Source organism: Gobius niger (genome assembly GCF_951799975.1).
Source record: "Gobius niger genome assembly, chromosome: 8".
In the NCBI taxonomy this organism is placed as follows: Eukaryota; Metazoa; Chordata; class Actinopteri; order Gobiiformes; family Gobiidae; genus Gobius; species Gobius niger.
The window spans coordinates 35969476-35987690 of record NC_136859.1 but is presented as its reverse complement, the minus strand read 5'-3'; the positions used below and the strand labels follow the sequence as shown (position 1 = coordinate 35987690).

Sequence of the window (18215 nt, the reverse complement as noted above, 5' to 3'; positions counted from 1 at the left end):
CGCCTGAGTTGACCCATTCAGTAAAGCTCGCTGGTTTGTCAGTCTGGTTGCAAAGGTGTGCTCACTTCCTGCTGGCTGTGGTTTCCTGTTTTGTTCTCGTATCGGACTCAGACACTCAGCTCTGAAGGACAGTAGAACAGCGGGTCGAGTGTCTTCTCGCCGTAGAAAAGTTTTCCGTGTAACAGGTTGAAGTAAGACTCTGTGGGAAAGTATAGCACGACATGGGCGTCTGTTAGATGTGTCCAATGTTTGAATCCTATTTTCATATTCATTATACCATTCAGCTTCGGATAAGACATCTCTTTAATTACTATAAATGTATTGACTTATCGTCCAATAAATGACAGATAAACAATACATTTTTGGGCCCAATATTTTTTGTCTGTACATTTATTTGCATTTTCTGTCACATGTGTTCTATGGAATAGTTTACGTTTTATCCTAAGCAGGTTGGATATCATTGTATTTCACGTTTATAGGAGTATCGGCAGGAGTGTCATCAGTTGGACATTTGTGCCCTGAGTAAAAAAGGCACCGCACATTTGCAAAGTAATAACACTAATGCACTGCCTGGAGATGAAAACAAGCACGACGAGAGCTGGACAAACAGAGCTCCAGCGCGTTTCACCTCGTCGGAGTTCAGCTGCTGTTGTCAGTGTCAACACAGATTAGTCTATTACTGTTTAGACACATCAGTCCCACCGTAGTCTCTTACGCAGCACTACAGTCGACCAGGAACAGCAGGACAAGGGATGAGTGAAGAACTAGAGATCCATCATTAAAGGACTTTTTGTAGCTGAGATTATCTGGCTCTGTTGTACTGACAGGAATCAGGATAATAATATAGAATAATTTCATTTTTAATTACATTCAACTAATGTATTTCTCATCATTTTAAATGTATTTCCCCCACATTTCTTTCCCAAGTGTTTTGTATACACAAGCAAGTGATTAGTATAAGCTTAAAGCTGACACCATGTAGTTACTTTACCCGTTATAAATCTGCTATTGGAATGAATCAAATGATGTGAAGGCTGCTCCTTTCTGTGTCATGAGTGTTTGAAAAGAGCACAGCGACCACCCGGCTCAGAGCAGTGGAAGGGTCTGCAGTGTAAGGAAAGGTTTTTCAGATTTTTTCAGAACATTAAGAAGCAGTTATTGCCATGTTCTGAGTGAAGATTTGATTTGCGTTTTTTAACATTTCAAAAGAAATGTATAAATGCTTTGTATTTGACAGTGACATACTACTTTCTGTCACATTCAGCCTTTTGGCAGTATTGAAAAGCTTTTCAAAATTAGCTGAATAACTAACATCTGTGTTTAAGTGTTTTACATTTACATTCTAATAATGACACTTTTTATTCAGCGCTCCTGACCAATTCATTCTTTACTTTTTATATTTTTCAAAACTAAAAAAACAAATCTATTGTTTCCATTCTATGAAGGGTAATGTGTGCCCATTTTGTTTTTATAGATCAAACTTTTTCAGTAGATTTTGGTGAAATTCAATAAAATCGGTCTGAAAACTTTATGACCCATGTTACTGTGGCTTTTCAATTAGTTAAATGTAAATGGTAAAAGCGACACTAGTTCTCAGCTCGTCAGATATAAATCCTACAGAGATAAATTCACCTTTTTACTCCTTGAGACACTGCCGGTTCTCCTGACCAAGTTCACCTGCCTTCACCCCACGTGTGTCAGAGAGGGGAGAGGAGAGAGAGGGGAGAGAGGGGAGAGAGGGGAGAGAGGGGAGAGAGGGGGGAGAGGAGAGAGAGGGGAGAGGAGAGAGAGGAGAGGGGAGAGAGGGGAGAGGAGAGGGGGGAGAGGAGAGGGGAGACCTGAGAGAGGGGAGAGGAGAGGGGGGAAAGGGGAGACATGAGAGAGGAGAGAGAGAGAGAGGGGAGACCTGAGAGAGGAGACATGAGAGAGGGGAGAGGAGAGGGGAGAGGAGAGAGAGGAGAGGGGAGAGAGGGGAGAGGAGAGGGGGGAGAGGAGAGGGGAGACCTGAGAGAGGGGAGAGGAGAGGGGAGACCTGAGAGAGGGGAGAGGAGAGGGGAGACCTGAGAGAGGGGAGAGGAGAGGGGGGAGAGGAGAGGGGAGACCTGAGAGAGGGGAGAGGAGAGGGGAGACCTGAGAGAGGGGAGAGGAGAGGGGGGAAAGGGGAGACATGAGAGAGGGGAGAGGAGACATGAGAGAGGGGAGACATGAGAGAGGAGAGAGGAGAGGGGGGAAAGGGGAGACTTGAGAGAGGGGAGAGGAGACATGAGAGAGGGGAGACATGAGAGAGGAGAGAGGAGAGGGGGGAAAGGGGAGACTTGAGAGAGGGGAGAGGAGAGAGAGAGAGGGGAGACATGAGAGAGGAGAGAGAGACAGAGAGAGAGGGGAGACATGAGAGAGGAGAGAGAGACAGAGAGAGAGGGGAGACATGAGAGAGGAGAGAGAAGGGGCAAAGGAGAGGGGAGAGGATAGATGAGAGAGGAGGGAGTAGAGATGAGAGTAGAGATGAGTAAGGAGAGATGAGAGGACAGATGAGAGAGAAATGAACCTCCGTGAACTTGGCCCCTCATCATGCAAAAAATAATATAGAAATATATCACTCATTTGTGCTACGTTTGTGCTGTAAAAATCTTTGTTTGTGCTGTCATCGCTTTTGAGATATTAATGATTCATGATCGGACAGCTCTGAGGTCACCCTGTCTGTGATGAAGCTCCAAAAACAGCTAAAAAATGTGTCATACACTTGATCCCCATCTGTGCTGCTTCGTGCTGTAAAGATTTCCATTTGTGCTGGTTCGGTTTTTAAACTATTACAAACTTTAGACCCTGGAGGCGTCCGTCAAAATCATCAATATCTCAAAAACGAAAACGGCACAAACGACATTTTTATTATATAAATGTGCGTTTAAAGGGGGCCAGCTTCACACAGCTGAGAGACACACAGCTGAGAGGCCATGCCCGGGGAGCGCGTGCACGCCTCCTCCCCCTTCTTTAATAAATGCGGGACGCGCGCCCCGCTCTAATCAAGCTGATTAAAAATTCCTACGCGCGCAGCCGGAGATCGCACCAGCTGTTCCCCCTGTTGTGTGTGTGTGTGTGTGTGTGTACGTGTGTGTGCGAGCGTGCGTGTGTGTACGTGCGCGCAGCGGCGGGTAGCGTGAGCGCGTGTGTGTGTGTGACTTCTTCTTCTCCCAGCCTGTCCACTTTCACCACTTTATTGGCCCTCGCGGACTTTAGGCCCCACAGAAGTCTTCCCGTGCCGCCCGTGCCGCCCGCGTTCGCGCCGCTTTTACTGCCTTTCTCTCATCCCTTCGCACAAACATTCCCCCCCTCCTTTCCTATTTCTTCCCCCCCCCCAAAAAAAAATATTCTTTAGCGCGCCATTAGAAGCGGAGGAAAGGGGAAAGCGGTAGGTAGGCAGGTAGCCAGGCTGGAAGTGGGGAAGAGTAGTTCGCAGCGGTAGCAGCGGCGGACTGGACCGGACTGGAGGAGAGGAGAGAGACGCGGCGAGCGGCGAGCGCATAGAGGCGGGAGAGGCAGCGATGAGTCAATACAACTAATCATTTAATGGGGACAGAGCGGAGTGAACGCGAAGCGAGAGGGCGAGAGGAGGCAGGAGAGGAGCAGCCTCAGCCGGACAGGACGCTAGTACCGTCTCCCCCCAAAGCACCGGGACTCACCGCCGCGCCTCCGCCTCCGCCTGGCGTCCACGAACACCCTCCAAGGACCCACTTTCCCCCACTTCAGCGCCTTGTTTGAAACGGACCTGCTCCCCGCGACCTACTGCCCGACGCGTGCACAACAACGCGAGTTAGCAAGGAGGAGGAGAAGAGGGGAGCACGCTGTGGGTTGTTATTGTCCCCCCCCCCCCTTTTGAAAATACAACCTAGCTAAAGGAGAGACAAGCCTGTTTTCTCGTTTTCCGCACGCTAGCCCCGCGGGTGAAGGCGAACACGGGGTTGTTCGGTGTCGGCAGCCCGCTGGAGAAGCTCCTTCCGTCGGCTGCCCGCTGCTAACCGCACCGCTCTGGCTGCCTTCCCTTCCGTGCTGCTGCCGCCGCTGCCGTGGATGTACGACGCGAACTAAAACAAAAAAAAAAGCACAAGTCCCGCTTTGATGGCATCCCCCGTGTTGAGTGAATCCGCGTCTCGCCGTTTCGTGGCCGCCGGACGGGGTTAGCTAACGGCGGGAGGAGAGCGGGAAGCGAGCGGTGAAGCGACGCGCACAGAGGCGGCGGCGGCGGCAGAGCGGTAGCGGTATGTCACGGTGCGTCGCGACCTCGCTGTTTTCCCACTGACCGAGGCGCCGAGACTGTTGTTGTTTTGGTTGGGTTTTTTTTGTTTTGGTTTTTTTGCACATTTGCGGCCATGCTCACGTAAAGAGAGGAGAGCTTGCTAGCCGGAGTGGAGTTACTCTTTTGGGGGGGATTTTTGGGGGTTATTTTCTAACCCTGGCCAAACTTGAAGAAGAGGAGACGCGGTGCAGGTGGCGTGTATGCTCTCCAGTGCTGAAGCGTTGCGTTTCAGGTTTGTCGACAAGCTTTAAAAGAGTATCTTGATGAATTCAAATTCTATATAAGAACATATGACCCTAATTTGAGTAATTCTGATTTACCTAGTAAAAAAAAAAAAACAAAGCCAGTGGAATGACATTCTTTCTCAAGTTGGATTTATATAATTGTTTTAATTGAAATAAGATATGTGATAGCATTTTGAGTGCAATGTTTTAAGTGCAAAAAAAAAAAATCTATTCTCAATTCAAGAGCCCCATCTTTAGATTCATGTTCGCAGCGTTGTCATTTCCCCCCTCTGTGTAATAACTCAAATATTTGTGTTTTGGGGTCATTTAAAAACCCTGACCTGGATTTTTGTGCCCCTCACACACACCCCTCTTCCATGGATCCATTCTTGCAGAATTAGTTGCCTCATTGCGCGTTATGAATGAGGGGAGTTATGATCTTTTGCAGTGGGGGTGGATGAATCTGCTCTTTTCACTCCCTTTGACCGTGTGTTCTAGTTCAGTGCACGGACCTGGTGCATCCTTCCCATTGTTTTACCGCAATGTGGGCATCAACTTCAGGCTACGAAGCACAAAAAGTGGTGAAAAAAAAGGAAAAAAAAGTCAGAAATAAGCAGTTGTGAAGTTGCTGTTTTTCCTCTCTAACTTTCGATTACTAGCTCAGCAAATGTGTTTTTTTTTTTTGACCTACTCAGGGTTTCCACGGGGCATCAGTCCAATAAACATATTCAATCTCAGTTTCTTTCGCAATAGAGGATATATATGTGCGTGATGTCATGACAAAGCAACAACGTGGCAGTTAGCGTTGTTAGCGTTGTATTCACGGCAGCTGAAGGTTCTATTTCTTTTCAGATCTAATTGGTGCTTAACCTCTACAACTTTTTCACTCCATAAGTTCATAGAAAATACGAGAAATGTGGTCCCAAACACGCCACTGCACACGCTACGTCTAGTTTTTAAATTTCCTCTCATTCCTCTTTCCAATTAGAAATAATACATTGATCAATCGTTTGTGTTTGAGCATAAACTATATGGTACCTGGTAATTTAAGCGCGATTAAGAAGCATGAATTGGCCTTGCTGCTGCCGGCTTAAACCCTGCTACTGTGCACCTGCCTTGTATTCTGTATTTTCTTCCACATGAGGCTGCACACACTGACTCAGAATAATGCCTGTGCTCGGGCCGCGTGTCTGCGTGCAGAGCAGCACGGCCGTGTACCGTGCTCAGCCAAGTGGAATTTCTCCGGCAAATGAATGTATTTGAACTAAAACTGGGGCTTGTTTGGCCCCCTGCGCACGGCGGGTCCAGAGGGACGCGCACATACATAAAACATGCGTTGAAAAATAGGAACATTAGTGCTGCACGAAAACGCCACCGCGGCCCAACTTGTTTTAGCTGAGCCGGGATGACAGCTACCAGCGTCACCACTCTGCGCCCCGAGACGGGACCTGGACAGGAGATCTCCTTTCACTTCTGTGATCAAACTGTAAAAGTCCCCAAGTGTTCACTTTGGGTTCTATGCCAGTGTTTCCCAACCAGGGGTGGACCTAACAGGGGGTACTTGGAACTATTTCAGATTGAAAAAAAGGGAAAATGTAACATCATTTTTTATAGGAAAGGCTATATTTTTCAGTAAAATGTGTTGCTTTGGGAGAATTTTAGGTTTATTTTGACCACAACATTGTCCTTTTTCTTACAAATACCATGTTTAAGTAATTACTTTCAAAATAAACTATAACACCCTTGAGGTAGGGGGTACGCGGTTGACCAGTGAAAGGCCAAAGGGGTGCGACAGACAAAAAACGTTCCATGCAACACTTTAATGCTGCGCCTTTGTCTCCAACAGGCCCACGTTTATAGTGTGTCATTAACCAGTGCTTTCAATTGTAAAATAGTTCATGAAATCGATATAAAACTATATAAACAAAGCTTCCAAAGCAGTAGTAGTTCCACAGCTGTGAGTGTGTTTCTGACGAGTGTGGACTGCACAATACACGGACAAATGATCGCTATCGCAGTAGTAACTGATGGAAGATCCGTATCGCAAGAAACCACGATATATCGCAAAGTCCCAAAGGTCTTCCATCTGACACGGAGCCAAAACTCACATAAAAACACACAGTGAACTAAAATGTGCCCAAGTATGAGATGAGGATGAGGATGAGGATGATGAGGATGAGGATGAGGATGATGAGGATGATGAGGATGTGTCTTTTGTGTTGCAGGTGATAGTAGCTGAGGAGCTGAGAATGATGGAACACCTCAGCGAGACGTGTCTGGGCAAAGAGAACTCTGAGCTGGTCAGCAGCCTGGCGGAGGCCAAGTGCCCCACGGCCAAGCTGCCCCGGCTGGAGAACGGCCCGTCGCTCCCGGGCGGCGTCGGCCCCCCCTCGGCCAAGCTGCCCCGGCTGGAGCAGAACGGGCCCTCGCCTCAGACCGGCCCTCCCGCCAAACTGCCGCGACTGGAGCACAACGGCAGCCCCCTGGGACGCGCCCGCCTCGGCAGCAACGGAGCCAAGATCGCAGGCGTCCCGTACAAGCCCAGCAACCACCTGCTCAAGTCCTGCCACAAGAGAGGTGAGCGGGCGGGGGCCGCTGGGGGGGTCACTGTCACTGTGGGGGGGTCACTATCACTGTGGGGAGGTCACTATCACTGTAAGGGGGGTCACTATCACTATGGGGGGTCACTGTCACTGTGAGGGGTCACTATCACTGTGGGGGGTCACTGTCACTGTGGGGGGTCACTATCACTGTGGGGGGTCACTGTCACTGTGGGGGGTCACTATCACTGTGGGGGGTCACTGTCACTGTGGGGGGGTCACTATCACTGTAGGTGGGTCACTGTCACTGTGGGGGGTCACTATCACTGTAGGTGGGTCACTGTCACTGTGGGGGGTCACTATCACTGTAGGTGGGTCACTGTCACTGTGGGGGGTCACTATCACTGTGGATGGGTTGCAGTTACTATCACTGTGGGCGGGCACTATCACTGTATGGGGCACTATCACCGTGGGGGATCACTGTCACTATAGGGGGTCACTATCACTATGGGGGGGTCACCATGGGGGTCACTGTTACTATAGGGAGTCGTTGTGGGAGGGTCACTGTCACTATGGAGGGGTCACTGTCGGGGTTGTCACTTTCACTATGGGGGGGTCACTATCACTATCAGGGGGGGTTACAGTGAGGGGTCACTATCACTATGGGGGGTCACTGTTGGGAGTCACTATAGGGCGTCACTGTCACTATGGGGTCACTATAGGGCGTCACTGTCACTATGGGGGGTCACTGTTGGGGGTCACTATAGGGCGTCACTGTCACTATGGGGGATCACTGTTGGGGGTCACTAACGGGGTGGTCACTATCACTATAGGGGTCACTCTTACTATCGGGGGGGGTTACTGTGAGGGGTCACTATCACTATTGGGGGCACTGTTGGGGGTCACTATAGGGCGTCACTGTCACTATGGGGGATCACTATTGGGGGTCACTGTTGGGGGTCACTATAGGGCGTCACTGTCACTATGGGGGGTCACTGTTGGGGGTCACTAGTGGGCGTCACTGTCACTATGGGGGATGACTATTGGGGATCACTGTTGGGAGTCACTATAGGGCGTCACTGTCACTATGGGGGATCACTGTTGGGAGTCACTATAGGGCGTCACTGTCACTATGGGGGATGACTATTGGGGATCACTGTTGGGAGTCACTATAGGGCGTCACTGTCACTATGGGGGATGACTATTGGGGATCACTGTTGGGAGTCACTATAGGGCGTCACTGTCACTATGGGGGATGACTATTGGGGATCACTGTTGGGAGTCACTATAGGGCGTCACTGTCACTATGGGGGATCACTGTTGGGGGTCACTATAGGGCGTCACTGTCACTATGGGGGGTCACTGTTGGGGGTCACTATCGGGGTGGTCACTATCACTATAGGGGTCACGATTACTTTCGGGGGGGGGGGGGTTACTGTGAGGGGTCACTATAACTATTGGGGCACTGTGTGTGGGGGGGCATTATCACTATGGAAGAGTCACTGTCAGGGTTCACAATGAGTGGTCACTATCACACTATCACTATGGGAGTGTATGTGTGGGTCATTTTGGGGGGGTCACTGTGGGGCACTGCCAGGTTCACTGTCTATCAGCTGGTTTCAAATGATGTAATTTACAACAATAAAAGAACTATTGTTGTTATTTATCGACAGCAGAGCCCATTCCATTTGAAAGACAAACACGCTTTTGACATGTCTCCTAAATGCCTGACAGTGGTGCGGATGAGAATTAGAATGATTATGAAGTCACATTCCTTTTATTTAGTTATTTCTCCCAGTAAAATCCACATTCCCCTTTTACTCTTGTACCTTGTTTTAAAGCGTTGTCACTGCAGCTCCTCAGTCCTCACACTCACTCACCCAGACAACAGCCCCGAGAATCACCTCCCTGTTGCCTCCTGCGTGTGTTTATTTATACGGCAAACTTTAGCTCCTTTAAGAGCCATTCGCGCCGATGACATAGAGTTTTAATAAAACCTCTGTCATCGCGTGCAAAAGAAAATCACGATCACATTATGATTCTTTTTCGCGGCTGGGAAATGAAAGCTACAGGTTTTGGAGCGGGGTCTTGGCATGGGACTCGTGTTTGTTTGTCGATTTGGCGGCGTTTGCTTCTCTGGGCGACAGGGACCCAGCCGCTCTTGGAATGCGGCGGTGGGAGGAGAGTGTCCTCTGATGGGCTGTTGCTCTTATTTGCTCCGTGATTCCGTGTGTCGCTCCCCGCCGAGAGCAACACGCCGCTGTGGCTTTATCTGCTGTTGGCCCCTTCCGACGCCGCTCCTTCCAGGATTCTTATTGAGCGATTGCTTTGTGTTTTTTTTGTCCCCTCCCGTACGTTTACCAGCAATGAGCAGTTTTGGAGAAACGCGTAATTGCGGTTTTGCGATGTATGGGTTTGAGTCTTTTTTAACACACTTAGGAGCAGCTTGAGACAAAACTGAAACATAAACTGCTAAACTAATACAACAATCATACATTTCAGAACATTTTTGTGGGTCAAAGCTGTACGATTTTTACTAAATATCCAATATCTTGGGATCTCGTCATACGAGACATTTTTGTATAATTGAGTTATTCACATGAAGAGTTCATTATGCTAAAACAGATCTTTATATTTTTTCAAAAGCGCTTTTGACTTTTGTAACTGTACCCTACAGGTGGCACTTGTGAAAGTAGAGTTGTGTGGAATGATTAAGAAGGAGTTAATTCATATTTCTATGGCACTAAAATAACTCAGGTCATTAATAACACTTCTACACAAAGACAAAATTACAAGCACACCTTTACAAAGGCACTGTTTTTGCAAATTGAAGGGAAAAAGGAAATTGACTTGAATTGTTTTTTTTTGGAGGGATCATTTATGCTTATAGTGTCAGTTAAAGCATTAATATTGCAACTAGTAGAAAGTATTTCCAACACCAGCGTCACTTAAAATCTGCCTATGAGCTGCGCAAATAATATAATTAGATACACATTTTGGTGTAAATTGAGCATGTTGCTTTTTGACTTTTACTTTGTACAATTTTTGCATTTAATTGTTATTTTTTTGTGGTTTTAATGTAATCTTTTAGCCTTGGCATTCAGCTTTGCTCTCTTGGACAGTAAATAGGAATAGGAAAGTCAGGACAAAATGAATTAGATTGTATGTGATATGCTAGCAGGACTTGTTATAACATTTGGAAAAAAATCTTAGCATGGTGAGCCTTGAGGTGCTGATTGAGATGTTTGTGTTTACCATACCACATTTACCGTCAGCTCCCACCAACAATGGGACTGCTTTTCTTTATGTAATACATTATATATATTATATTGGAAGTATGTACTTAGACAACCTGTCAACCTGGATCCAAAGTTCCAATACGTTTCGACCTTAAAACAATTTTAATTCAAAAGACTAATACTGTTTTATTCTCCCTTAGCTTAACATTACACAAACTGGGAATTATTATGAGTAAAAATGTGTTGGATATTTTTGTTCATTTTATGTTTTTTAATATTTTATATTATGAAAATAAGGCCTTTTATGTGGATAATATACTCTGATACACAACTCAGCTATGGACATTTTGCCTAAAGATAGTATTGCCAGATTTGTATGAGCTTATTTGCACTTTCAGACTGTTTGACTGACCGACTTTAGTTCATTTATAACTAGGGGTGGGACTTAAACGCATTCATTTTGATTTATTCATTACAAAGATTTTAACGCGTAATTTTTTTAACCGCAATTAATCGGATTTCCCCCGATTTCCCCTCAAGCGGAACTCCAGAGCCGGAACCTTTCTATTTGCGTGTTTCTGGTACGCTCGTATATCAGACGCACATCCGTCCACAACAGCAATGGAGACGCTTCACTCGGCCCGTTGGGGACTCAGTTTAGTTTTAAAAACTGTCCTGATGGGACGATAGACGCTGTACTGCTGTGTGCAGGTTGTGTTAAAAAGAGTTCTCCTTCCACCGGAGTTACTCCAGTCTAAAATACCATCTCAATGTAAAACATGTTAATGTCCATGCTAATGTTAACGTTAGCCTCAAACACAGTCCTCGATGCTAATGTTAGCATTCAGCCTCAAACACAGTCCTCGATGCTAATGTTGGCGTTAGCCTCAAACACAGACACGTCCTCAATGCTAATGTTAGCGTTAGCCTCAAACACAGACACGTCCTCGATGCTAATGTTAGCATTAGCCTCAAACAAGCTCTCCCGTCAGCCCACTCTGAGCCACAACAACCCTAACCCTTGTCAGGATAAGAAATGGCACTTTGATTTCGGTTTACTGCAATTGTTAAACACTTATTTATTTTTTACTTTTATATAATTGTGGCATTATTTAATGTACTCTACAAGTTACATGAGTGATCAGAGTTCCTAAAACACTTGAAAGATAAATAGCTGTAAATGCACTTTGCCTATACAGATTAACAAATAAATACATTTGTTGTATTGTATGTAACATGTATCAAGTTGTTAAATAATTTAGGTGCAGAAAATTGTTGTGTTTGGTTTTCAATTAAAATGCGATTAATTACTTACAGACCTGTAATGAACTCGATTAAAAACATGTAATCGAGTCGCACCACTATATATAACGCTTGAGGCTCTCGACTAAAATGCATCGTCCCATCCCAGCCCTAGTAGGTGAACACCTTATTGTGATAATTAGATGCATTTTTAAGTTAAGAGAGCAAACTGGTGCAATATCTGCACATTGAAAAATAAAAGTGTTTTTCTTCAATGGTAAATGGCCTCTATAACTGTGTTAACCCAAGATTTTATTATAAATCTAGAATGGAAGTAAATGAGTAAATCCATGGCTAAAACTGAGCCTTTTTAAGTTGTCATGTGTGTTAAAATATAAATCTCTGTCAGATTGAACACCTCAGTGATTTGGCGAAGTGTTGAGTTGTTGTATCACCTAATATTGCCATAACAATAAATTGTGCAGGCCAAATGGCCTTTGACCCAGTCACTGACAATGAGTACTGCAGAACTCCAAGGGAAATACAAAAAGGATGGTTTAAAATACATTCAACTTTTTTTTTAAATTTTTCTTCTATTATGCTCAAAAGTTGTCCGTTGTGTTGGAAATGGAAAATCCAAATTTCACGAATTCCTGCATAGTAATTGCACTAAAATTGCGCTAAAACATATTAAACTGAACTGGTCACTGTGTTGGGTATTTTTGGAATGCAGATCCCTAACTCGTTCCATTTTAGCGCTAACCTCCGTGCCGCCAGCTCCACGGCCCCAGTAAGAGCGCTCCTGCCTGGGGGGAGCGCGGGGCGGGAGCAGCCTGTTCTCTGGAGGCGGTGCTCCGGCCCATTGTGTCCCGCGGCAGAAACAATATTAGCGGCGGCGTGTGGGCTCAGCGGAGACAAAGCCTGTATTGATCCTCCGCCTCGCGATGAACCTACACAGCACTCTTTATTGTCAGATCTTTATCTATTAAAATGAGCGCGCGGAAAAGCAGCTCTTTCAGCACATTCCGTCTGCATCGATTGTTTCTGGGCCCCAGCCGTCTCGACAGAACACTGGGATTTATGTATTTCACTTGGTCACAAACACGGAAGGCAAAGCGAGGTCACGCCATGAGACGAGGTGTTAAATAAACTTGATAAACTGGTTGAGTTGATAATTGGGCTGTTAATGGACGGGGGAGAGGTTACTATTGTTTTGCTTTGTCAGGGCTGCGGATAATACTTTTGTGTCATTTAAAGAGGACATACAATTATTCTCAATTCAGACTCAGCTCTCAGGGAACCAGGAACTCACCGTTGAGCTTTTAGTGAACCGATCCAGCTTGTTTACTTCCGATGCCATGAGACTTCCTTAAACGTGGCTTTAGATGGTTGGAAAGTGCTTTGTTGTGAGTGAACAAGTTCTTCCTTTGCAAAGATGTTTCACAAATGAAACAATGATACGTGATAAATAAAGTGATCTCATCATTACTATATTACAGATAAGTAATTGCTACAAAGCAAACAGTGAGACCTTCAACTGTGGCCAATATTATTTTGATTCTTCTGTCCCCGTCTTGATGGCACTACACTGGCAACGCTGCTGTTAACGTAAAGTCATTTGCATATCGATCAAAAGCACAAATGTAAAACGAACACAGCGACTGAATTGTGCAGGTGAAGAGCTTTCAAATGAGAAAAAAAAAAATAGAAAAAAGAAAGTTTGATTTTTAAAAAGGTGAGGGTCAAAACAGGCAACAGATCAGTCATTTTGCTGGATTAACACCAATATCCGATACCAGGAGAGAGCGCCCCTGCAGGCAGTAGTGGGAATGATACGTGAACAGTGAAGACATGCTTTCACTTTTAGCTAGTGGCACGCTAGTATCGATGGCTGTGTGATGAACACGCTGAGTACAGAACTGCTCAGGAAGTCTCTGATGAAGAATTATGGGCTTTAAAAATTTTTACCTTACAGTTTTGTCTAAAATTTAAGATGTACAGATCAGAGCTTCAGCAGTAGAAGAAGAAACAACCAAAGTGAAATGAAGTGAAGGGGATTACTTAAAAACGGAGTAAAATGAAACAAAATACAACTTGGTGTGGGACCCACATTTCAACCCAGTTAAGGCTTGAACTGCAGGCAGTTATTAGTGGCTTTTAGGTTCTAAAATTTAGCCGGGCTCCCGGAGGATCCAGAAAGAAAGGCCTAGGAAAACGTTGAATTGGTTGTTTGCATGTTATCCCCGTGTCTGCGTAGGTTTCTCCTACAACTCAAAACATGTATAATAGGTGAATCCTCCAGCCAGGTGATTCTGACCATCTGGAGATTGGTCCCCGGGCACGGCACTGCTCCCTACAGGTCGACCCAGTGGCATCGGGTCAAATGCAGAGGACAAATTTCCCTATGGGGACAATAAAGTAAACAAACAAAGAAACATAACACTTCCGAACCAAGAAAGTGGAAGCAGAATACACTGGTGCCATGATTCCAACTATCGATACTTGATCAATAATTCGATAAGTGCAACACTTTTGAAAGGTTTAATGGCCGTCAGCGCTGGCTGCTCGACAAGCTGCAGTTTATGGGCGGCCAAGTGTTTGGAGGCATATTTATCTTGCCCTCCTCAACTTATCTACATTTTATTTTAATGCACTTTTCAATCTTACTCTTCAATAAGTGCCAGGACACACACCTGAAAATGTTGTTCTCCAGTAAATGTACTTTGGTCAGTGTAAGTGAGCTGTTAGTATCTCCTTGTCAGTGTGTCCCTGTCCTCTCTGAGCCGGGACGTGGGATAAAGGCTCCTCTTGTGTCGCGGAGCAGACAGTCTCCTCCTGATCGCGGGATGTTATTGCAGTATAAAAAGCACATTGGCAGATGCGCACACAGTAGTCCCTTTACAAACACACAGCACCAGCTCTGTGGGCTCAGAATAGTCCGCACGGGGTGAAGAGGTGGTCAGACCTGCAGCACTGCATCATGGGAATGCCATTTAGGCAGAGGCCAGTGTGGACACAGTAAAATAGTTCATTCTTGTCTCCGCATGAACAACATACTTGGAGCTGTGGCCTGTTTTCTGCGTCTGCGTCAGAGATCACTGAGTCCACACAGTTTTTGTCAACCTCATGTTTTTGCTGATTGACACTGAACGAAAGGTCAATGAAATGTAATTTATAAAAATGATTAGAGCTTTGTCACAATACATGTCACAATACACAGGGGCCAATGGGAAGTTTAGCGTTTAGAATTTAATTTTTTTAACCCAGAATTATCTGAAAAAGATATATAAATATATAAAAGTGACAGCTGTGGTTGAATCCCAGGCTGCACACTTTTCTTTAAGTTTACAGTACAGCTCAAAAGTTTAGAAACAGTTTTTTATTTCTTGGTTTTTGTCTTTATTTCAAGATCATTTACACTGTAGACACAAATGGAATTATGTTTTAAACAAAACAAAGTTGTAATAAATTCTTCCAAATGTCCGCCTTTTGCTTTGATTTCTGCTTTGCACTTTGCACTTTTTCTCGTCACAGAAATGATTTGGACTTCACAGACGTTAAACCATTTCAGGGACAAGGACATCATGAAGCTCATGGAGAAAAGGCCAAGATTAAAGAGAATTTAAAACATTAAACGGATTTGGAGTATTTCCCCCTTTTTCGTTTCCTCCATAATCCCACGTGTCCATTCAGAGTTGAATGTCTTCAATCACACGATGGAAATAGAGTTGAAAACAAAGATCAGCAAATACTTAAAAAGTGTTTCCAAACTTTTTGACTGGTAATGTATATCAATCCATAAAACCCTTGAATTCTTGTACTCAGTTTTGTTCACGCACTTTTCAGTCACTTGAGTAAATGTGTGGGATTTTGGTTTATAACTTTATAACACTTACTGATGTCGATATCGTATAAGTACTGTGATGTGTATTGTATCTGTTAAAGCGTATCGCCCGCCCTATTTCCTTGTACCAGTAAAAAGTAGTCACCTATTAGATACTTAAGTACAAGTAAAACGTTCTTAATGAAAATGCTGCTTGTAATTGTTTGAGTGTAAAAGTCAGACTATGTTTTAGTGCTGATGTAAAAGGATATTTCAACAAAATACACCACAACAAAATAGGAGAGGGAATCTCTGGGTACCTCATGATTCCACAACCTCATGATGTGCCGATACTGCAAAAATCGATAGTGTTACACAAAAATAACCTATGCTATTTTTATCGGAAAAACTGGCTCCTGCTGCCCACATGGGAGTGTGACATCATCACATGCCAGAACCTGAAAACAACCAATCGATCTGTCAGTGGCATGACTTCATTTACATTTAAGAAACCACAGTCCTATTTCAACCCCAAATTAATCTTGTTTATGGTAAATGGTAAATCAGCATTTACCATTTTATTTATAATTATAAAAAATGTATATTCATTATTCATTAAAGTCATTCAAAGTCCGATTTGTGTGACAGACGGTGTTTGGTCCAAGTCCTGCCCTCTACTGTCCTAACAGAATTCTCGATCCTTATTGGCCTCTATTGACTGTGAAAACTGTGGAGACCTGCAGTCTCATTAATATGCATGAGGTCGGTTGTTAATATGCATGATGTCATTAAAAGTGTCATGAGCATCGTATCGTCTTGCAAAAATAGCGATATATTACAAAAATACAAAATCGATGTATTGTCACACCCCTACAACAAAATATGTGTTAAGATGAAATACAAGAAATCTTAGTTGTCTTACAATGTTGTACAGTTGGAAGTTGTGTCGTTGGGCAAGACACTCCACTCAAGATGAGTATGTGAGTGTCTGTGTGGACATCCTTACACTATCTCTCTTTGGAAAGTGCTTCTTGTCTTGTAGTGTTTCCATGGGTCATCAAAAATGAAGGCCTTAAATATCATTAAAAAGAATTCAATTGCATTCAAACCGACATTAAATCTTCATTTCTTTGAAGATAATGACATTGATGTTTTTACTGCATATCTTCAAAAATATAAACACACGTTCAGCTGCAGTTTTGGCTGAAATCCTGCACTGATTTTTGCTCCCGTTGTGTCCACTTTCCTTTTGAATGTTGCCATTTCCCTTCACTCCTCTGTGGTAACAAGGCCTCCCCTCTCTCACAGGGAACATGCTGCCGGTGTTCTGCGTGGTGGAGCACTTCGAGAACCCTCTGGACTTCGACAGTAAAGAGGAGCACGCCGAGTTTGTCCTGGTGCGGAAGGACATGCTCTTCAACCAGCTCATCGAGATGGCCCTGCTGTCACTGGGCTACTCCCACAGCTCCGCCGCACAGGCCAAAGGTACGCAGCCATACACTCAGGTCACATGGAGAAACAACTCTGAAGCAGAAAACATTTCAACCTGGAGACATGATTGTGAAACCTTTGTTGTAAAATCACTGATGAAGATGAGACAAATGTGTACTGCACGTTTTCTTTCATTTAATGGGAAAAAAAGCTGTTTAATGCGTACAAATGAACAAAAAGAAAATTCCTTGATGAATTCCGAATAATGGATGGTTCCAGGTTTTATTCATGGTTTTATTTTGAGACAGATTAGTTACAAAGATTTGCTCAGAGCGGATTTTGGATCTTGTTTAGTTTATGAATAAAATAGTTATAAGTGAAAAGAATCTGTAACATTATTTTTTTTGGTTCAAAGCTCAATAAATCAGACAGGAATTAGATTAGAAATGAATTTTGTTTTAAAAAGGAGTCTGTGGGAGCTACTAAAGTGTAATGTTCAACCGTGACGCAAACCGAGAGTGATTTCTGGACAGTTCGTGAGTCAGTCTTGAAATCTATTCGCAATGTTGCAATGTGTTCCAAGGAGATATTTTTGACCGATGGGAAGAACAAAATGAAACAGTATGTGGACGGAATGTGGCTTGAATCTGACACTAAAATCCTAAATAAAGCCATTTTCACTCCTCTCACATGAAACGGAGCCACCGCACATGAAAGGCTTTGTGCTGGTGCTCCGTGTTTGCTCTTCTGTCCCTGGTCCACCGCAGAACATCTGTCCACTGCTGCAGCCAAGCGCTCTTTATTAGGACCAATTATCTCCCGCTCTTTTGTGACTGGATCATTCTCAACCAGCGCCGCATTTGGAGCAGATAGGGGAAAAAAGCACAGGGATCTGCTTGGGACTCAGAAGCCTTCATTTTTACAATATATTATTTTTAGTCTTTTGAAGGAAATATCATTTAGTTTTAGTCAAGATTTAGTAGATAAAAAAAAATGATTTTCTTAAATGAATTTAGTGAACTCACATTAATTCAATTGTTTTCAAACATATGATATTCTATGCTTTATGGAGTGAACTGAATATGATTTAGTTCAAAGGCCACTTATATATGATTGTATTTTATTTCATCTAAAATCTGAAAAGATCATTCATTAATGATTTCTAACAAGGCTTTGACCTCCCCTAAATGTGATGGATGGGTTGACAACAGCTGAAAACACCTAGATTCATAATTTGGGGTTATCTTTTGGGGCTGAAGGACATGTCCCACAAACAGGAACCGTCCTCACCAATATTTCACATCTTTTCCTTCCTGAGCATTTCCATTTGGCAGTGGCTGGGCAGAGGTCAAAGCCTTTTTGAGTCTTGTGATCTGGCCGTCTGTTGTAATGTGCATGGGCACAGGTTTGCGTGGGGACATGTGG

At 44.3% G+C, this 18215-nt stretch overlaps 1 protein-coding gene across 10 annotated transcripts in view; it reads left to right on the top strand.

Annotated features, from left to right (window-relative positions):
- satb1b (SATB homeobox 1b) overlaps window positions 1–18215 on the top strand; it is a 123932-nt gene that overhangs the window by 24478 nt on the left and 81239 nt on the right. For all 10 annotated transcript variants that reach the window (XM_079562218.1, XM_079562225.1, XM_079562226.1 and 7 more), the window contains exons 2-3: window positions 6741–7092; window positions 16668–16844. In XM_079562218.1, the coding sequence (XP_079418344.1) occupies window positions 6765–7092; window positions 16668–16844 (505 nt within the window). In that variant the 5' untranslated portion in view covers window positions 6741–6764. The remainder of the gene's footprint in view (window positions 1–6740; window positions 7093–16667; window positions 16845–18215) is intronic.